This window comes from Caretta caretta, chromosome 2 (genome assembly GCF_965140235.1).
Source record: "Caretta caretta isolate rCarCar2 chromosome 2, rCarCar1.hap1, whole genome shotgun sequence".
In the NCBI taxonomy this organism is placed as follows: domain Eukaryota; kingdom Metazoa; phylum Chordata; order Testudines; family Cheloniidae; genus Caretta; species Caretta caretta.
This window is the reverse complement of record NC_134207.1, coordinates 190,508,833-190,530,997: the sequence shown is the minus strand read 5'-3', so window position 1 is coordinate 190,530,997 and position 22,165 is coordinate 190,508,833. Positions and strand designations below refer to the sequence as shown.

Sequence of the window (22,165 nt, the reverse complement as noted above, 5' to 3'; positions counted from 1 at the left end):
ATGGACAGACTCACTTGAAGCCTTTGATGGAAATGACCCTTACCAGCAGTGATGGTTGCTCTTATAATAATTTAAATTGTTAAAGGGCTGGGCATAGTTGCTTTGTGCAAACTCTATGGCAGACTCTTATATTCTCATACTGTGTCAGTGTCTTCTGGTTGCTCTTAGTTTCTCTATGTGATTTCCAAAACTTCTGTTCAGGCTATTTTATGTTATTGCTGTTAGATTAATTGCACTCCTTTGTTATTCCTGGTGTTTCACTTTCTGTGTCATAGATTTTAATCAGACCTTGAATACAAAAGTAGGGTTGAATTTGTAGTGTAATCCATAAAATATTAACTGCATTTCCCTTCTCCTCTGACCAATACCTTGAAAAAAAAATAGAAAAGAACGTGTAATGGCACGTTTGAGAACTATTGCATGGCATTCTCGGACTCGATGTAAGATGGTGTGAAGAAAAACAGCTTATGTGGAAGTAGCCTATTTTTTGGTCAGTTCCTCCATTGCTCATGGTAACTGAAATTGCTCAACCCTTTGCTTGTACAAATGTTACTCTACATTGTTTACATGAAGAACAGGAGGACTTGTGGCACCTTAGAGACTAACCAATTTATTTGAGCATAAGCTTTCGTGAGCTACAGCTGAATGCGAGCTGTAGCTCACAAAAGCTTATGCTCAAATAAATTGGTTAGTCTCTAAGGTGCCACAAGTCCTCCTTTTCTTTTCGCGAATACAGACTAACACAGCTGCTACTCTGAAACCTGTCATTGTTTACATGGAAATCCTATCATTTATTTTAAGCATTCATGCAGCATGTAAACAATAAAACATACCAAAAAATTACGTGAACAAAAGTTATAGAATATTGCAGGTTATACAGTTTCCATATTTTAAAAGTCACTGTTTCTACTTTTGTTGTTGTGAGCTGAGATGCACATGACAAAAGAACAGGATAATGCAGAAGGTTTTCACTACCAAAATGTGTTATTTCAGTTGTTTTGAACAGTTTTTATCAAGTGCTCTCTTTACCATTTAGTAATTCAAGAATGTTACAGGCACAATAAGGTTCAAGCACACTGTACTCTGCCCAGGTATACATGCATCCAAGATATGCTTTTGTAGTCTAATTGGGATCTGTACATTCCCCTTGTAGAACTGTTCCTTTTGCTTCCTTTGCCCAAGGCAATCTGAGAGAACAGATCCAGCAGTAGGTGTAAATACAAAGCTGTTCCTGACTTCCCACAGCAAAGATGTTTTTCAAGCACAGCTCAGTGAGGCTCTGTTTATTCTGCTGCTGGGTCTACGGTGGGGAGGGCCAGAATAGGAATCTTTGCTTCCAAATGCCAGACTGAACTCTTTGTGGATAATCATTCACCATGAAAGATGTTAATATGGGGCTCAAAACTTTTCACTATATCTTATGCAATTAGGGCTTGGTCCAAAGCCCACTGAAGTCAGCGGGAGTCTTTCTACTGACTTCAGACCACATGTTGCATAAGATGCTGTTGTTTAAAGATTCTACCTAACATCTGAGCTGACTCCAGTAACATGCACAGACTCTCATGTAAGGCTAATAAGCTATTCTTTACTTTTGAAGAAGTTAAAACTATTTACCAGCTACTGTTAGTAAAGTATCTAATGCAACCTCTGTCTGTGTTAATTCCTGAGCAGACCCCACCCCTCCATGCAATGGAACCCTCTTAAGAGGGGGCAGCAGGGGCAGTGGACAGCTCGGGAACCGTGTCAGGATGGCTTCACCAGACCTGTGCCAACAGAGCCAGGAGAGAGCAGCAGAACTGAGGCTCAAGACCCAGCAGATTAGATACCCAAAGAGCTATAAGTTCTGGGGACTGAACCCCCAGCTTCTTCTGATGGGGAGAAAGCAGGCTATTCCTTTCCCTCAGTGAAAGTATTCAGAAGAGGCTCCAGAGCAGTGGTTCTCAAAGCCTGGACCTCTCTCCTTTAGTAATGTGGGAAGAACAGGGTGATCACAACCTCTTGACACCTGTTCGCATAATGAGCCCCAGGCAAAGACCCTTGCTCTAGAGGAATTTCATCATTTTCTTCCACATAAACATATCCCTTAGCTCTTCCTGTGAGTTTTTCCATGGAAGGGAGCAGTTTCAGAGTAAGCCTAGATTTGGCCCTCTGTATTGGGGATTTATCAAGATTTGGTCCACTGTATCCTGGTAAAGACTCTTATTGGTTTCATCTGCATATATCATCCTTTTACTGCACTATTTTTCATACCTGAGTGAATTCATTTTGGACTTAACGTACAGTACTTGGACAGTGCTCAAAGTATTATGCAAGAACAGAGTGATGTTGTTCCCACTGCCAACATACGAGGTCCATCAACATTCTTGTTAGGATTGAAGGGTTTTTAACAGAGCTATTGAATTAGGCTCCAAAGCTCACACTTGATGTATGACACAAATAAAATCTTTTGGCCATTTCTGAGCATGAAGAATGCAAAAAGAAAACAGGAATTAGTTTTGAGTTTCCATGGCTTTCCAACCCCATAAATCCTAGGAAATGAATTCCCCAGTCTGCTGGATATGAGAAGCACCTGTGTGCACACACTTACTTTTTACACGCATGAGGAGGCCTATTGAAGTCAATGGGCCTTATGTGCATAGAAATATATGTGCTTAAATCTTTATCAGACCAGGGCCTAAATGCTCCAGCATCTTTCAACATAACAGCATATTCAATATGTAGATTAAAAAAAAATCTTGTGCCTTCAAGTAATTGTTTTTCAGATTTGTCAGGACTCTCCTCAGTTTTCATGTTAGGGCAACATCACATTCTTCCAACTCACCTTTCCTTATTTTAAAATTATATAATCCCACATCTAAAAATATTGGATGCCTTGTAAATTGCCTCAGTGTTTTTTTTAAGGTGACTTTACGTAGAAAAGAGATGGACTGTCAGGAAAGAGAACAGATTTTTCCACTTATTCATGAATATCTGCTAAAATCCAGAGTGAGTCCTCATTAAGCTATATTTTGCTAACCTTCTGTCTGAGCATCTAAAAGCTATAGGGACAAATTCTGCTCTGACTTACACCTTGTGAAAATCAATGGGAATTCAGTGTCGGACTGCCTTTTGTGCTTTCAAAAATCTCCCCTCTCAAAAATGAAATGTACCTCACCTCCATGCTGCAGTTCTGTTGACTGCTTTCTTTTGTCACAGTTTATAAATAATATCTTTCATTTCTGCACGGGATACTACAGTCTAGTTTTGGTGTCAAATGTTCACACTCAAAGCTCTGTCTTGATATTTTAGCAGTGTGTGTAGATGCATTTGTGTTCATTGTTGAGATGAACCATTGTTTTATCGAGGACAAGTGCATAGTATGTACAGCAGTGGTCCCCAAGCTTTTTACCTCATGCCCCCACTTATCCCTGTTTGTGCCACCTCGCCCAAGCCAGGAGTGGGGCTGTGGCTCTGGGAGCAGGGGGACACGGACAGGGGTAAGGGAAGCCGAGGCTGGGGCCACAGTGGGTGCAGGGGCAGAGCTGAGGCTGGCAGCCTGGGCTCCAGGCCACGGCCAAGAGCGGAGCCTTGAGCTGGCATTCGCAGCTAAGAGCAGAGCCCTGGGTATGGGGCTTTCGGCTGGGACCCCTGGCACAGTGAGGGGACAGGGCCAGGAGCAGAGCTGGCCTGGGCCCCAGCTGCACCCCCCCCCGAATCTTCCTCTGCACGTGTCCCATAAATTGGGGACCTCTGATGTACAGAGACTGTGGAGTTCAGGTCTGTGGTATGGCAAATAGGAGAGGACACTAAGGATATGTCTACACTGCAGCCGGAAGCATGCCCCTGCAGCCCAGCTAGACAGACACATTCTAGCTCTGTGTGAGCTAGTGCACTTGCGCTAGCAGTGTGGACCTTGTGGCATGGGCTAGCCATCTGAGTATGGACCCAGGGAGTAGGCCAGGCTTATACTCTGGTAGCTAGCCCAAGCCATTTCACATTCCACGCTCTTTCTAGTGCACTAGCTTGAGCAGAGCAAGTGTGCGCGTGTCCATCTACCTGGGCTGGGAGGCACGCTCCCAGTTGCAGCATACCTCTATCTGTAGCATTAGTGTATGGACTCTCACAAGGATGGGGCTGATCATTGTTGAAGCCTATCATATTTTCTGAATCCCGTTTTAAAAGGTCCATGGTACAGACACAAGTCCCCATTTAAACTGGAGGCACGTGGCATCAGACCTTGTGCCCATGCAGAGCTTTCAGCACCAACATTTTCAGCATCTGCCTCGCAAGCTAACGGAGAGCCTCCTGTAGTGGTATACTAGCTCTTACGCGGTACCTTAGATCTCAATGTGTAAGTATCATTATCCCCGTTTTACAACTGGGGCATGGACAGTGGCAGAGCCAGAAATAGAACACAGGTCTCCTAGCCACTAGGACTCTCTGGCTCTTGCAGTATTTAGACTTCTGTCTTCTTAGTGTCTGATTACATTGCCCTCTGGTGGCTGGAGCTCTAATACAGTTTTGGCATTCTGTCACTAGATGGCAGTGGTACGTATACGCGCTGGGCAGTACACTGTATACTCCCCCAGATAGATGAAGCTGTGCCTTGAGCAGCTGGAGTCCATATCCAAAAAAAGGGGAAACCTGTCCTTAACTACAGTATGTGTGCATACCGACATATGCCATGGTTAATATCTGAACTGTACATGTAAGCATCAGGGATAGAAACTAGGATCTTCAGAGGTTCGCCTTTAGTTCAATGGGCAGTTTCTGATGGTGGAGCAGAGGAACTATGGGTTAGATGGCAATTATAGAGTTCTGTGTTTTGTGGACATGGAATCAACCCAGACTGACTGTTGCCCAAGTGCTGAACTGGAACTCCAGCTGCTGGAGCTCTGTTTAAATGAGGAGGCGGTGGTAATGTAGTAAGAATGTAGTAAGAGCTGGTTGAAATATTTTTTCAATGAAAAATGGCTTTTAAACCAAAATATTTTTTCTGGTTTTCAACCATATAAAGCTTTCGGTGTGAAGTAGTTTTCAAAAATTAGTTTTTGTAATTGACAATTTTTGAAAGCCAAAGGTTTTGATTTTTGGTTCTGTTTTGTATTGGAAAAAAAAAAAGTCCTCGAAAAATGAAGTGTCAGTCCTGTTACTTCCTCTGACTGGGCTACAAAGGTTATAAATCCTAATGTCTGGCAACATTGATTCATAATTAACTTAAATGATAGAGGTATGTGTTTTTGGAGAGGAAGACCAGAGGTTCTAGCTCTGCTGCTTTGTGTGCAGCATAGCTGGCAACTATGTCCTTTGTTAGAAATTAAGAAAAATCCAATGTACAGTGAAGAGTGTGGCTGGAGGTTGTTATTCATGCTACTTCCAAAATTAACAGGAGTTCTATCATAACACACTTCACCTTATGCGTTTAGAGCAGTACCCCAGAACTTTTCTGAAACATTATCTCCAGAATCCAAAACAAATCTTCATTCTTCCCTTTTAAATTGTTCCCCTGCAGCTACTTGTCTTGGCATGAAATATTAGCCATTTGATCACTGAACTATCTGCCTTGACCTTGACCTCACAGTATGTGCGGTCAGAAAAATTTCCCTGCATTTCACTGAGTGGTGCTCCATTGGTATTCCTGTCTGTTAGAAGCATCTCATTGTTCCACAATAGTATATTTTTTCACTTTGATCAAGTGTCTTCCTTTCTGGTTAGGGGTGGAGAGCAAGATACCAGGTTGGGGCTTATCTGTGAAGTTTATTTATTTATTTTATTTCAGAAGCAAAAAGCATTCGCTGACATCTGTGTCAGTCACTAGAAGGTGCTGAGTTATTTGTAGGGCTGTGAAGCCATTAAAAAAATGTATCACCATTAATCGCGCAATTAAAAAAAATTGATCGCTCTGTTAAACAACAATAGAATACCATTTATTTAAATATTATGGGCTGTTTCTACATTTTCAAATACATTGATTTCAATTACAACACAGAATACAAAGTGTAGAGTGCTCATTTTATATTTATTTTTGATTAAATATTTGCACTGTAAAAAAAGAAATGTATTGGATGAATTGGAAAATACTAAGTACTGTAGTGCAATCTCTTTATCATGAAAGTTGAACTTACAAATGTAGAATTATATACAAAAAACTGCATTCAAAAACAAAACAATATAAAACTTTAGAGCCTACAAGTCCACTCAGTCTTACTTCTTGTGCAGCCAATCACTCAGACAAACAAGTTTGTTTACATTTACATCATCTGAGTCAGATGCCACCAACAGAAGGTGGATTTGGGTTCTGTAGTTTCCGCATCAGAGCTTTGCTCTTTTAAGACTTCTGAAAGCATGCTCTACACCTCGTCCCTCTCAGATTTTGGAAGGCACATTAGATTCTTAATCCTTGGATCAAGTGCTGTAGCTATCTTTAGAAATTTCACATTGGGGTCTATGCATTTTGTCAAATCTGCAGTGAAAGTGTTCTTAGAACAACATGCTGGGTCATCATCCGAGACTGCTAATAACATGAAATATATGGCAGAATGCGGGTGGAATAGAGTAGGAGACATACAATTCTCCCGCAAGGAGTTCAGTCACAAATTTAATTAACACATTTTTTTAACGAGCATCATCAGCATGGAAGCATGTCCTCTAGAATGGTGGCCAAAGCATGAAGGAGCGTACAAACACTGAGCATATCTGGCACGTAATACCTTCCAATGCCGGCTACAAAAGTGCCATGCAAACGTCTGTTCTCATTTTCAGGTGACATTGTAAATAAGAAGCGGGCAGCATTATCTCCCATAAATATCTCCCACTGTTTCTCTTAGCCACTGGCTGCACAAGAAATAGGACTGAGTGGACTTGTAGGCTCTAAAGTTTTACATTGTTTTGTTTTTGACTGCCGTTATGTAACAAAAAATCTATATTTGTAAGTTGCTCTTTCATGATAAAGAGATTGCACTACGGTACTTGTATGAGGTGAACTGAAATACTATTCCTTGTATCAGTTTTACAGTGCAAATATTTGTAATAAAAATAATATAAAAGTGAGCACTGTACACTTTGTATTCTGTGTTGTAATTGAAATCAATGTATTTGAAAATGTAGAAAAACATCCAAAATATTAACAGTGCAATTAAAACGGCGATTAATCACGATTAATTTTTTTGAGTTAATCGCGTGAGTTACCTGTGATTAATCGACAGCCCTAGTTATTTGTATAAAAGTTTTATACACTGTATTTTAAAGTCAATTTGTTGACCTCCTGTATAGGCAGCAACACATACTGAGTGAGCATGAGTGGAGGGATAAGGCAGTTTAGGGTGGGGAAACTACAGTGAGGCAGTTCTAAGCTGTATGGGTTACGTGGCTTGTGATCAACTAGCATGTGGTAGGGCAGGAGGAAAAAGTGCTACTACTTTGGTGGTTGGGTTTTTTTTAATGTGTTTTTTTGTTTGTTTGTTTTAGGGGTTTTTTACTTTATATCTACTAAGTCCTTTCTTTTCAAGGGCTCGGGATGGGCATCCTTTAGTATGGCATTTGTATAAAATCAAAATAACTAATCCCAGCAGTGTCCAGGGACCCCAGTGGAAGTTATAATGCAACATCTTCCTTGATGCTCATGAGCCCCATTCTACAGAGGTTTCACTTTTCAGTGGTGAGAAATTACTCCCAAGTGAATTAACATCAAAATGGCTTTTAATAGTGCTCGCATAGGAGGTTGTGTGGGTGTCCCACACTGCTGGCTGGAAGGCTTAAAATTGCAAGGATTAAAATGGATTAATTTGGTGTCCAAGACGTTCAAAACACTTGGCTCAGTGGGCTGGTTATAGGCTATGGAGCCTTTCCTCTCAGGATCACTGGTTCTAATGCCAACCAGTTTAGTACTGCCATCTAGTGGTGGCCAATGGCCTCTTAAAAATGAATTGGTTTTCTCAGTGCATTTCTAGTGGGCAGGCATCCACAAGGTAGTTGACAGTTTCAGCAAATGGAGACATGGCATCAGTGTGGTTCCTGCAAGTTGTAGTGACATAGGGGTACATCAGCAGAACAGGGTAAGGACTTCTACTGTTACTGTTATCTGGATTAGAGATAAACACAAGAATTCACATTGCCGGTGTTACTTTTCATGAGCTAATAGTCACTTCCTGGGCGGTGGGAAGGGCAAAAGCCTACAGAGAACCCCAAATTCCACAACATGTACAAGCACAGGAAATGATAATTCAAACATCCTGTCATAAATATAAAGGGAAGGGTAAACCCCTTTGAAATCCCTCCTGGCCAGGGGAAAGCTCCTCTCACCTGTAAAGGGTTAAGAAGCTAAAGGTAACCTCGCTGGCACCTGACCAAAATGACCAATGAGGAGACAAGATATTTTCAAAAGCTGGGAGGAGGGAGAGAAACAAAGGGTCTGTGTCTGTCTGTATGCTGGGTCTTTGCCGGGGATAGACCAGGAATGGAGTCTTAGAACTTTTAGTAAGTAATCTAGCTAGGTATGTGTTAGATTATGATTTCTTTAAATGGCTGAGAAAAGAATTGTGCTGAATAGAATAACTATTTCTGGCTGTGTATCTTTTTTGTAACTTAAGGTTTTGCCTAGAGGGGTTCTCTATGTTTTTGAATCTAATTACCCTGTAAGATATCTACCATCCTGATTTTACAGGGGGGATTTCTTTATTTCTATTTACTTCTATTTTTTATTAAAAGTCTTCTTGTAAAAAACTGAATGCTTTTTCATTGTTCTCAGATCCAAGGGTTTGGGTCTGTGGTCACCTATGCAAATTGGTGAGGCTTTTTATCCAACATTTCCCAGGAAAGGGGGGGTGCAAGTGTTGGGAGGATTGTTCATTGTTCTTAAGATCCAAGGGTCGGGGTCTGTAGTCACCTAGGCAAATTGGTGAGGCTTTTTACCAAACCTTGTCCAGGAAGTGGGGTGCAAGGTTTTGGGAAGTATTTTGGGGGGAAGGACGCGTCCAAACAGCTCTTCCCCAGTAACCAGTATTAGTTTGGTGGTGGTAGCGGCCAGTCCAAGGACAACGGGTGGAATATTTTGTACCTTGGGGAAGTTTTGACCTAAGCTGGTAAAGATAAGCTTAGGAGGTTTTTCATGCAGGTCCCCACATCTGTACCCTAGAGTTCAGAGTGGGGGAGGAACCTTGACACATCCCTATCAAAGTTAAAACAGAGGTTGACTGTATTGGGTCAAAATTGGAAGCCTATAATACTGTAGTTTCAAAACTGTGGTCTTTTGAATTTGCCCATGTTAGAGTGTTTGAGTGTTTTGCACTTCTCAGACACTGTAGATAAAAGGCAAGATTTTCAAAAGTGACCAGTGATTTTGGGTGTCTCAATTTCTTTGTGCCCAACTTTAGACACGTTAAAGAGATCTGAGTTTCAGAAAGTGATGAGCCATCCACCTGCTCAAAAAATCAGATCTCTTTAAGGAATCTCCAGTTTGGCACTCAAAAACAGAGACACCCTAAATCACTACTGATGCTTAACAATCTTAGCCAAAGAACAAGGAAGCTAAAAACCGCAACAGGCTCACAACAAAGTGGGAAGCTGTCTGGAAGGGGGTGCTCCTGGGCACAAATAAAATTGAAAATATGTTGATTTAATTGCAACCCCCTAGGGGTACACTCTAAAGCTTCTATTGACCGGGCACATTGGACACACCGGGGGCTCCTCAGATCACTCCCCACCAGCTCCCTATGTGCCACCTTCCCATTCCTATCTATTTCAGGGACTCCTCCCACCCCTCCACCACATGTTAGGGGCTATGTGTGATGCCTATTCCCCCTTCTACTACATGCCAGGAGCCCACCACAGATCTTGAAGCCCAGCAGGTGGGAAACTAAGGTGGCTTTAAACCATTTTTGCACCTCCAGATCCTGGGCTGCTCCAGGGGCTAGAGTAGCCCAATTACAGCACCTTCTGCAGGCGACTCTGAGTGGCAGCACTGCCTGGAATCAACATGTTCCAGCCCTGCCCAGGACACACCCCTCCTCCTACTCCCAACCCTGCGTCTGGCCTGACCCTTATGCTAGGGTCAGAAGGCAACCTTACAGCTGCCTTCCTGAGTTCCCACACTGGAGGAATCCTCCCACAATAAGAACTAGGGCTTTCAGAGTTCCTTTAGGCTCTCTTTCCCTTGTCCCTTCCTTCTTGATTTCTTAGAGAAGGAGGTGAAGATTACAGTTAGTCGTGAACTTTTCTGCTGCACTATAACTTAATGCTTTGGTGTCTTCCTAAGGCTCTCACTGCAATCTCTTTACCTAATGTATGCGTGCCTGACAAATTATAGTGAACTAACTTATAAAATACCATGAAAGCTTGAAGAAGGAAAGCATGAGCACACAATAATAAGGATTTTAGTCTGTACCTCTGTGGTTTTCATTTCAATACCTTTCTGTGTCGTTTCCTCAAGGTGTTCTACTGATCTTGGCACTGACAGAAGAGCTGGTGTTTGCTGTTCAGATACTGCCTCCAAGTGTATCGTCTCGGGGCCTCCTGACAGACACTACCGCTATCACAGCCATGGGGATAACACCTCGACACAAAGGCCATCACACGACAGGACCCGTTCCCACAACTAGTCATTCAACTCGCCCAATGGAGATACCTGCCCCTACCATTGACCAGAAGCAAGCAACCAGCAGCCATCACGCTGCCAAAATGGAAACATATCATTTATACAACCAGAGTGCTTTGTATTCAGGACAGACTCGCCCAAAGGGGAAAATATTTCAGATTTTCAAAGGCAGCTTCACAGAATCTACAGAGCCTTACCTAAAGACAGCACTGCACTCTCCCTTTCCTACTTTGAGGCGCCCATTCACTACCCATCCATTTCAGCCCCAGATTGCAGCCTCCAATGATCCCAATAGTACCAGGCCAGCAACGACGACAGACGCAAGCTCTTCTCTTCACAGCAACACCTTGGAAGGCCTTAAAAAAGCAGAGCAGGTAAATGGAACATGGCTAGTTATGCAGAGAGCAGATCTTACCCCCCCAACAGCTGGCCCATCGACTGATCCCAAAACAGTGTCGGTGCCTTTTAAATCCACACACTATGATATATGGGATATCCTGAGCAAAAATAACTCTTGGGTAACCTTGAGTCCAGGTACAAATGTACCTTTGTTTGCCAGCCCTGGAACTGCAACAGCAGCAGGTCATTCAGTTCAGAGCAGCTTTGATGTCAACATTTCATCACCTACAATGGGAAACCCTAAAGGAACCTCCATGACGCAGCACACCATGGTGAATAATGCTGCTTTATCCAACCAGGCTCTCTCCACAGCACCCACCACAAGGTTGGCTGGCTCCATTTCAACAGCTGGCTCCACAGCAACGGGAAACTTTCTAAACAGACTGGTGCCTGCTGGAACCTGGAAGCCTGGCATGCCCGGGAATATTTCCCATGTCACTGAGGGGGATAAACCCCAGCACAGAGCAACCATTTGTCTCACCAAGGTGGACATTGCCTGGATCATTCTGGCTATCAGTGTACCTATATCTTCATGTTGTGAGTTAATTACTTCTTTTCTTTTTTCCTTCCTTGAGATACAAAATGTGTGCAAGCCTGATGGGACAAGTATTGGCTGGGGAGCTTAGCACTGGCGGTGTAACACATTCATATGAAACAGATGACAAGCAATGTTCAGATAAATAACACATTCTTTGATTTAAGTAGCCAAGACTAGAACACTGGTCTCAGCTCCAAAATGCAGGTGAAACACTTGAGCTAAAGGCAAACTCCCTTTGCTGGGATTAATAAGCAAGTCAGTTATCCTCTCTGGGGGCCATTCAATAGAGGATATCATAATTTGCCAACTCATTCACATAAAGTCTGGACATTACAGGAAGGAAAGCAGGCTTACTTCAAAAATGTCTAAATCAGGGATAAAAAATTATGCAGGTCCAAAATCTTGGAATTGTTATATTCAGCCCTGGAGCAGTACTTCAGAGTACTGCTGGACTGAAGGACCAGTAATAGCTTTAAAGATTATACCATTGAAAAGCTAGTGTTCCAGAAGATATTAAAGTATTTTACTTTTATTTTTATTTATTTTATTCTTACTTATATTTTATTCACAGTCATCTTGTGAGCCATTGGACTTTAAAATCACATTATTCTGATTAACATCTTGCTTTCTTTCTCCATTTTAATTCTGACATAGTTTTATCTGATGATGTCTAGAGAACAAAGTTTGAAATCTTAGCTTTCAAACAATAAAAAGCATTAATTTCTAAAGCCCTCTATACACTACAAGTACAAACCATGTTTCCATAACCAATTTGTGACCTTCTAATCTGACCCAGTTATATAACAAAAATGTTTGAACTATGTCTACCCAGAAGCTTTTTCACAACGCTAAACTATGTCAACCACACTTGTCTGTCCACTATGTAACTATTCGTATCAGTGCATTCTGGGAAAGTCTAAAATGTTATTCCATAGTAATTAACCACTCAAAGAATTTACCCAGGGTCTTGGTGAATTCTCTATCTCTGGCAATTTTTAAATCAAGATTGGATGTTTTTCTAAGATATACGCTCTAGGAATTATTTTGTGGGCAGTTCTATGGTCTGTGTTATATGGGAAATGAGACTCGATCAGTGGTTCTTAACCTGGGGTACAAGATGCCCTTTCTGGGGGTGCGAGACACACCAAATTTTTTTAGAAGGTAAATCACTGAAAACAAATTAAGCACAGGCACGTAAGTACAACTACTTTGTTTCATCAAACCTATGTATTTATTAACATTATACATTTTTAACAATTACTGTAATATACAAACAAAAATATATCTAGGTTTAAATAACTGATCCACTTCAACGATTTTTGATAAGGGGTGCGAGAACATATTTTGAGAACCAGCTGGGTGCAGGCTGCAGTAAATTATCTCAGTGGTCCCTTCTGGCCGTGGAATCTACAAATAGTACTTCAGCAGGAGATAGTGTCCTGACAGCACACACACGGGGTGACACAAGCAATCTGAGACAATATTCAGAGCTGAGATGGAGGTTCCACCAAACTGATCACACAAGCACAGTTAAGTGGGTCCATCGACAATGCAAACAGAAGTGTGTCAAACAGTTACAGGAACAAAAACATTTGCCAGCGTGGATGAAACAACTGTTAGCAACCATGGCTCCTGAGCATTAACCCTGTTATGTTATATACAAGCTATATTTAGACCCAATTTTGTTACTAATTACAAATTTGGTTAAAATGGTAGTGGAGACAGGGCCTAATTCTGGCTGATTGTGAAAATAATGTTGGAATTGAAGTAAGTGTGTATGTATGTGAGTGAGAGAGAGAGAGAAGCAAGTATAATAAAAAATGTGATTTTTTTTTAAGGGCCAATATATCATGACCTGCTAAAGCTAGAAACACGTATGTGGACCGGTAGAAATTCTGTCAGGACCAGAAAATATTTCTTAGGACTGGTCTTGAACTAGAGATCAGAAAGAAAAGTATGTTAAAGCCCTAGATAAAGCATCTGTCTGAGTGCTATCAGCAAGCAGCATCTCAGGAGTCTTTTTGAAGGACTTCTCATTATCAATTAGTTTCTTAAACTACTTTACTGTAACAGATACTGTAATATCATGTGCTCATATACACTACATTTTTACATCTCTTATATTGCAAGCTGTGATTTCAACAAGTCATATATTGTTTTGAATTTGGCCTACAGCAGTAGTGAGAGGGCAACATTCTCAAATGCAGATAATGACTAAAGAGCCTAAGTCCCATTGACTTTTCATGACTTAGACTCCTAAGGCTCAGATCCTCCAAGGTGTTTAGGTGCCTATCTCCCATTGATTTCAGTGGAAGTTAGGCACCTAAACACCTTGGAGGATCTGGGCTTAAATCTACATACAAAAAGTTGTGCTGTTTTAACTACACTGATATAATTAAAGTGCTACAACCCCCCTAAGGGTGGATGCTGTTATATTAACGTATATGTGCTTAGAGTGGCACAGCTTATTCCCATAAGGGAAAGGGAATAAACTGTATCAGTATAATGCACCTTTATACACCTATAACTGCATCTACACTATGAGTTGTACCAGTTAAAAAAAACAACAACAACAAAAAAACCCAACGTGTTCCCTACCTTGCAATTATACTGGTACAAATTGCATGTAGACCAGGTCGAAGTTGCTTTTGAAACATTTTACCCAGAGAACTTTTAACATTTGGTGGCCACCTTTCAGATAATTTTCTAGCAGAGAGATGTACTCCTGCCAAAGCCACTGCAGCACCTGCTCTGCTTTTTTTCAGCCTCAACAGAAGGTCAGTGGCTGTAATGGGCATGAAAAACCATCTCTCCAAGTCAGGGTCGAGGCATGTTGGTGGGATGATGTGAGGAAACTTGCTCAAGCTGTACCTGCTGCATGGATAATTAGTCCCCAGCATTGTCACTGTGGCAATAAATTCATTTTTAAATGTTCTGAAGGGTCAGGCATTATCTAGATATCGTGGCAGAAGTGATTCTCCACATTGCAGCTCTCACATACTTTTCTCCGGTCAAAGGTGCAGAGTTCCTTTGCTTTCTTTTCATTGCTTTAAAGATTTAACCACCTCCGCACACAAAAGCACCACAGTCTCTTTTTACCTGCTCGATGCAAATGTTACTTTAGCTTCAGCACTGAACACTCAGCCAAGCAGCAGGCCTGGGACTCAAATCGCACTATATGAGTGATGTGAAATGAACATAATAGTAATGCATAGCTCATTAGTGCTAACTCTACACATTGATCTGCTACCATTGTATTTCTAAGGAAGTCTCTCAAGCAAGAGTACACCATTCACAATGTGTACGACTGCCCTTTTGAGTTATTTTGCTTGTCATGTTAAAATGAAAAGAACGTTTTCCCTGATGGCACCAGGGAGCTACAACAGGCCTTTCCATTTCACAACCGAGAAAGCGTTGTCTTCTGAACCTCTCTCATGCTCATATGTATCCTCAGACACAGTGGAAATGAACAGTTGGTACTGTAGCTCTGCTACAAAACCACCTGATGAAGCTGGGTGTATTGCATAGTAAAGACATTGCTGCCATCTTCAGGAAACAAGGTGTTTGCAAACAAATATATAAAGTCCTTCATTCCAATCTCCAGGCAGAGGTGACTATAGATGAAAAGTAGTGGTTGTTCCTAATTTTGAGAAAAGATGAACTTCAGCATTTGATGTTAAGGAACATGTTATAGTATAGTAAAAAAAAATGACCTACAACTAACAGATTTGCTATGGGTATCTTCAAGGGGTGGTGTTGCAATGAAAAGGTCTCACAGCTATATGCAGTGTGCAAAATAAACTGAATGCAGTCCATCTCCCTTTTTGGGTGATAGGGGGTGGGAAAATATAGTGTGTTTTGACTCAGCTCCAAGTCAAGTCTATCGAATCTTAAATTCTTAGGCCACTGGCCCATTCTAAGGTGTTCAACACCTTACGTGCCTAAGGCAGGACTGAGCAGTGAGTAAGGGGAAGGAAGATTGACTCTGAGAGGCAGGACTTTTGTTAAGGGTGTTCTTCAGCTACCGGTTCCCAGCTCTGATGGGGAACCAGCAGGGTGAAGGCAGCATGAATTGGGAGGGCTGAAAAGAGGTGTAGAAACTGGCACTGACCCAACAGTTACATGCTGAGAAGTCTGCCAGGGAGTACGAGTCTCCCTATCTGCTGAGATAGAGGTAGGGCCTGCCAGCACTTGGCATTCCCAACTCCCTAAAGAAAGGGAAGGAGAAACAGGTGTGGGGAGGAAATTGGTGCCTTTGCACAACAGAAAGAGAGGAGAGAGAGAGGCAGGAGTCAAATTAACCCAGCTCCCACCTCCGTGAGGAGAAGTGTGTTCCATCAGTAGGCCTGCAGATTTAGCCAAAACAAAATATGAGAACTTTCCAGCACGTTCCAAAGGCTTTCTGTTATCACACTGTGCGTAAAGTATCATGCCCTCTACTTCAGGTGGTCCCCAGCTACAGAACCTCATTTGCCCATAAATGAAGCTTTCTAGAATAAGACCTCTCAAATCAATTGACTCTTGAGGATGCTTTCACAAAGCGAATGCACACATTTTTCTAGAGGAGCATGACACTTATAATCTCTACTACTACTCCTATCAACCTGCAGGAGCAGCACCTTTCCCCAGGTAACTGATGAGACCCCTAGAAGGGCCTTCTTTGAGAAGTAGTTCTTTTGTGCATAGGTACAGGGACATACAATATATTGGGAGGAGGAGACATCACTGCTCTGGGTGCCCCACATACAGAGCATGACCCACATACTCCACTCTAGCACTTCCCCCCACCCCCAACTGTTACCATGAGGGCCAGCTAGATTACCTGCAGGAGTGGTTTTCTCTATATTATGTGGATCTACTGCTAACTAAGGAGCCTCTGGAGGTGCCTTCACTTTCCTATCCCATGGAACCAGAAGAAGGGGAAACTACACAGCTCCTGCAGTTCTCATCTCCACAAGTCCAAGGGAAGAGGAGTCATGAGGGTTTTGGCAGGAACTGCACTGCTTGTCCCCAGGGGATTAAAAATCCTCAAGCAGCCACCTACATTTTCACTGATCCTGCTCATCAGATGGAAATTTGCCAAGATCAGGAGGCAAGTGAGTAGCATAGGATCTCCCCAACTCAAATGTGAACCAGCACCCTAGCCTTAGTCTGCCCTCAAACCGAAACCCACTATAAACCTAATTCCAATCCATATCTGAACACTGCTATCTCAGACCATAGCTAATGTAAAGGTGACAGTGCCACAATATCCACCAAATCTACAAGTACCTGTTTTCAGGGCTACATCAAACTTCTTAAGTCTCCCTGGCATATGACAGGGAATGCCATTCAGTGGTTAACCACATCAATCAATGCACAGTATCACCTATCATGACACAGAATAGTTTAGTAGCCCAGCCTGGGAATTTGTGGACTTGGGGTTTATGTCCAGCTCTCCTATGTGACCTTGTGAGAGTTGCTTCAGTGCCTCAGTTTCACCAGCTAGACAATGAGGGTAAGACTAATAACTCCCCTTTGAGACCCACAGATAAAAAGGGCTAAATACTGTTATGTTCCCAAAGTGCCACAGAACAATGAGATCGCTATTTTCAACTTGTCACAGTTTTTTGTGATGTCCTTCAGGCAGCTTTGAACATTATTTTTGGTCTCTCTCGCACTCCCAGTCGCAATGTAGGATGTGTTGTGAAATGATTTTAAAACTCACATCACTGATCCCTCAAGTTCCAAGTTCTTTAAAAAAAAAAGTGAAAAAAATCCTTCTGTAATTACCAAGTGACATGATTAAATGTAGAAGAATACAAACCTGGCCGTAGGACGCACAGCAGTACATTCCTTTAGCCACTTCTGCTGATAACAGAAAATGTGAGAGGGAGGCTGGCTTGCAGTGTGGAAACATCAGCAGAACCCAAGAACATATGAAGTACTGCCTTGGATTCAGCTCTGCCTAGCTCATATTTCATCGCCTGGGGAATGCTCAAAAGTGCCTTTTGCCAACCTTCATTGAAGAATTTACGAAAGTTTGTCCTGTGGTCTAGTTCTCCCAAGAGATAGATACTCCGGCCCTGATTCTGAGCTCACCCTGTTTCATGCAGATGTATTGCACCACTGTAAGTGAGATCAGACTGAGATTTAGGCTGTTTCCGCACTACTCGCTAGGGGTGCGATTCCCCTGCTCATGGACATGTACTCATGCGAGCGCCCATCGGTCAAGCGCTAGTATAAATACATTGTAGCCACAGTGGCACTGGCAGGAGCAGCAGAGGCACAGCTGAGCCATGCCGAGTCCAAACCTGCCTGAAACCGGTGGATTTGTCCTCGGCATGGCTCAAGGGTGTCTCTGCTGCTGCTACCAGGCTACCGCAGCTACACTGCTATTCATTTGAGCAAGTATCTGTATACGAGCAGAGGAATCACACCCCTAACTCACAGTGTAGTGAATCCTGTGTCCAGCTGGCAGCAGCTGTTTGTCAGTAAAGAACTTCAATAATAATAGTAATATAGCTAAGATAGTATAATAATATAGGCAGTGTAGGTAGTAAAACCTATTGTTAAAGTTGCTGGGCACTTCCTATTATAAGAGAAGGTTACTCACCTGGTACTGTAATTGAGGTTCCTCGAGATGTGTCCCCCTGTGGATGCTCCACTTCAGGTGTTGGTGCACCCCTGTGCCATTGATCGGAGAATTTCAGCAGCAGTGTCCGTCTGGGTCATGCATGCCCAGTGGTGGTCTCGCAGCGCCATTGGCGCCTCATCTATCACACGCACAGCCCAACCCCCTCAGTTCCTTCTCAACCATCTCTGGCCTGACATGGAGTTTTGTAGCCGCGTCCCAATGTCTGTGACAAAAGAGAAATAGTTTTAAGTTTCATAGGGTAGTTAGTAGTAGTTTAGTTAGTCTTCTTTATCATATATATATATATATATATATATATACACACACACATATACACACACACTCTAAGATCCTGTTTTCAGTTGCATATAACTTTGCAAGTTAAACCACTTGAGTTGAAATTTTCCACTCTCGGTGCTTGCCTCGGGCTGAATTTTTCTGGGGAGGGGGGTTGCTTTTTGTTTTGAAAGTTTCAGCCAAAACAATTGAGCTGTTTCTGCAGGTGAGATTAGGGAAAAATCCATTATTTTGCTCACATTATTTTTACAATCAGTGCATTATTTTTTAGATGCTCTAGTGTCTCCATGCTTTGGAGCAGGGACTTGAAATTTTTGTGTGTGTGTGTGTGAGAGATATGTGGCTTTTACTGTTCCCATGAAAAACTATTTTCACAAGGTATGAGCCTTTAAAAAAAAAACTCAGCTCACACATGATCAAGGGAAACTTGTTAGAGTAAAGCTGCTAAAGTCTCCAAAGATTCTGTCTGCACTGAGCCCTCCACAGCTCCTATGTGCAGACTACACTGTGTGTACTCCACCATGGGGCTGCAGGGGCTGGCCTGAGCAGGACTTTCCTGGCAATTCACAATAGCAGTAGACCCCAGGAAAGAGAACAGGGAGACTCTCTCTCTCTTGTGCTCCTAGTGCTTCCACTGCTGACAGCCAGGTATTGAGCAGAAGAAGAAAGCAGCCTGGTTTAGAATGAAGAGGGGTGAGGAATGAGAGAGACAGTGCAGTGAGCTGTAGCTCACAAAAGCTTATGCTCAAATAAATTTGTTAGTCTCTAAGGTGCCACAAGTACTCCTGTTCTTTTTTCAAAGGGGGGAACAGTAGCCAAAAGATATGGGGGGAAGCAGTGGGAGATAGGAGCCAGTCAGGGAAGCAGCAGAAGGGGAGGGGGACAGGGTACTGAGGGGAATATAGGTGTCAATAAGAGGGAAGATTATAGCTGAGGAAGAGGGGACAGGAGCTAGGAATGGATAGATAGGAAGAAAGGTGTACAGAGATAAACTTGTGGCGGATACAGGGATAGAAGGGTCTATAACTTTGGAAAAACACACTACTCTCCAGAACCTGCAACTGAACCCAAGAGTCCTGAGTATCTACGTATCTCTATTGTCCGCACATATATGTGAAACCCCTGGCAAAGAGTGAGTCTCGACCTCCTCTAGAAGCTGACCCCATATTTAATCTTCTACTACTACCATCAGTTACTCCATTAGCTAAGTGGTAGTGGTCTAAGGTCCAAATACTGCTAATAACCCAAGCTGGGGGTCAGTATGGTTCCACATGATGGAATTTCTAGATTTTTTCCAAATTTTTTTAAAGTAAGGAAATTATATTTAAAAAACAATGTGAAAAGAATGGTGAAGTTGTAAAGTCAAGTTCTCAAAAGTTAGGAGATGTCAGATTTAAAAGTTGCCCATGCAACCTTAATTCACCCCACTTATGTGTAGGCATTATAATTGTAAGCAGAGCCTCTTACTACCTATTTCCACAGTTCCCTTGCCTCTCAGTGCACATGCTACTCTTGGGGAAATTCTGTGCCCCTGTGGAGCAGCAGAAAAATGCCCCCTCCCCCCCACAGATTCCTTTCTGCTTCCTTGAAGAAAAAGGTTTCTGTGGGGGGGAGCAAAGAGCCACTGCACCAGTACTCAATGACCCCTCCCTGGCAGCTCTGCAGCTCAGACATGTCTGTTCGGGCAGTCGGGGAGAGAGGTCTGGGGATGCCACGGCCACCCAGGGATATTAGTCCCAGCTGGGTGGGAGATGGGGAGGATGGAGATGGAGTTCCCCCTCCCTTGCACGGAGCAGCCAGGACTGGGTCAGATCAAGCCCCAGAAACTTTCCCTGGGTGGACGGGGGAGCAGCTCCCTGTACAGTGACCCCTCCCCCCAGCTGCACACCCGGAACCCCCCTTCCACAAAGCCCCCCAAAACCCTACCAAGCATCATCCCCTGCATCAGGAGCCCCCCACACCTGGACCCCCACCCCACTGAACCCCAATCAGCTTCACCCTGACCCCCCACCATCAAGCCCCACTCCCACAGTCCTCCCCTGCACAGCCCTAACCACCTTCACCTGGACTCCCCTACAGAGTCTCATTCCCTCTGCACCCAGAAACCCGCACTGAGCCCCTGTACATCCAGATTCCCCCCTGCACCTAGATCCCCCACTGAGCTGCCTGCACCCAGATTGCACCACACAGAACCTTGATACTTTTGAGGGAATTTTACACCAAAAAATTAAATATTCTGCACAAAAAAAATTTAAAATTCTGTGCACAATATTTTAAAATTCTGCAAAGTTCTGCATATTGTTAAAATAACACAGAAACACAAGAAGAGTATAATCACACCATTTTCAATTATTTTTGTAATTTATTTCAAAATACTTGTCAGCAAATAATAAAAATGGTGTGGTTATATTGTGTTATTTTGACAAATATAGTAAGCAGAATTTTCCAGAATTTTAAAATATTGTGCGCAGCATTTTTAATTTTTGTGTGCAGAATATTTAATTTTTTTGGTGCTGAATTTCCTCAGGAGTAACATGCTAGACCTGCTCTGGGAATGTATAAGTGTTGTGTAGTGAAGAAGGTTATTGTCTGTAGGACTACTTCCTAATTTGTTGCAGAAGTTGGAGGCAAGGGATTGCAGGGAGGGAAAGGATCATCTCATGGTTAAGGCAGTTCAGTACTTCCCTGGAAAATTTGATTCTATCCCTCTCTCTAACACAGAGTTCCTATGTGATGCCAGGCAAGTCACTCAAACCAAAAAGTGTTCACAGCTGGCCACTAATTGTATGTTCCTCATTTTCTTGGTGCTTACCATGAGACACTTGGTGCTAGATTTGCAGAAATGCAGGGCATTCACAGCTGTGATCTGAATATATAATGTGCTATAAAACTGTTAAGTACTCTGAAAAATCAGGCCCTCAGCGTCTCAAGTTGTGCACCTTAAATGAGTGGGTACTTTTACCAATTGTTACCTTTATCTCTGTGTCTCAATTCCCCAGTTCTAAAATGAGGAACTACCACGTAATATCACAGGGGCATTGTGAAGAAAATTAATTAACGTTTGTGTGGTGAATAAGGTCTGGGGCCACACACTGAATAAGGATAAAAAGAAATATTGAATAAGTATTCATTCACTGAATGAGGCAGTGATCCTGTGGAAAATACAATGTGATCACGCAATTAAAGACTATCATAATGCAGAAGGGAGGCAGAATGAAAGGTAGCAGAGAGATCCTTAAGTCTGGCATTTCCTAATTTTTGAATGTTTGATTTTGCAGCCTTGAAGTTCTTTTAACATAGGGGGGGGTTTTTTGGATGCAGTAATATAATAATATTAAATAGTGAAGAGGGCAAACACAGCCCTTGGATGCATAAGAAGGGGAGTATCGAATAGGATTAGAGAGATGGTATTATTGCTGTATATGGCATTAGTAAGACCATTACTGGAATGTTTTGTTTAGTTCTGGTATTCGCAGTTGAAAAATAATACTGGAAATTGGAAAGGGTTCAGAAAAGAACTACAAGAATGATCTGAGTTCTGGAAAACTTGCCTTATAGTTAGAGACTATGCAAAAAATGAAATATAATAGAGAGGGAAAGGTCAATCAAGCTTTGCTGAGGGTTCAGGTAAATTTTTGAGGAAAAGCTGTAGTTGTTCTTATTTTATCCAAACAGATTCACACCTCACTAAAAGAAATGTGATGTTGCAGCATTAGTTAAACAATACTAATTTCTAGTCTTCACT

The 22,165-nt window shown here is 42.4% G+C and overlaps 1 protein-coding gene and 1 long non-coding RNA gene across 13 annotated transcripts in view; one reads left to right on the top strand and one right to left on the bottom strand.

Annotated features, from left to right (window-relative positions):
- Nucleotides 1-22,165, bottom strand: part of LOC125631718 (uncharacterized) — a 95,042-nt gene that overhangs the window by 3,193 nt on the left and 69,684 nt on the right. For all 5 annotated transcript variants that reach the window (XR_007355020.2, XR_007355022.2, XR_007355021.2 and 2 more), the window contains exons 3-4: nt 18,103-18,346; nt 10,768-10,926 (exon numbers count right to left, since the gene is read on the bottom strand). This is a non-coding gene — a long non-coding RNA (uncharacterized LOC125631718). The remainder of the gene's footprint in view (nt 1-10,767; nt 10,927-18,102; nt 18,347-22,165) is intronic.
- Nucleotides 1-22,165, top strand: part of TMEM108 (transmembrane protein 108) — a 410,091-nt gene that overhangs the window by 380,462 nt on the left and 7,464 nt on the right. For all 8 annotated transcript variants that reach the window (XM_075125691.1, XM_075125692.1, XM_048838789.2 and 5 more), the window contains one exon: nt 10,406-11,506. In XM_075125691.1, the coding sequence (XP_074981792.1) occupies nt 10,406-11,506 (1,101 nt within the window). The remainder of the gene's footprint in view (nt 1-10,405; nt 11,507-22,165) is intronic.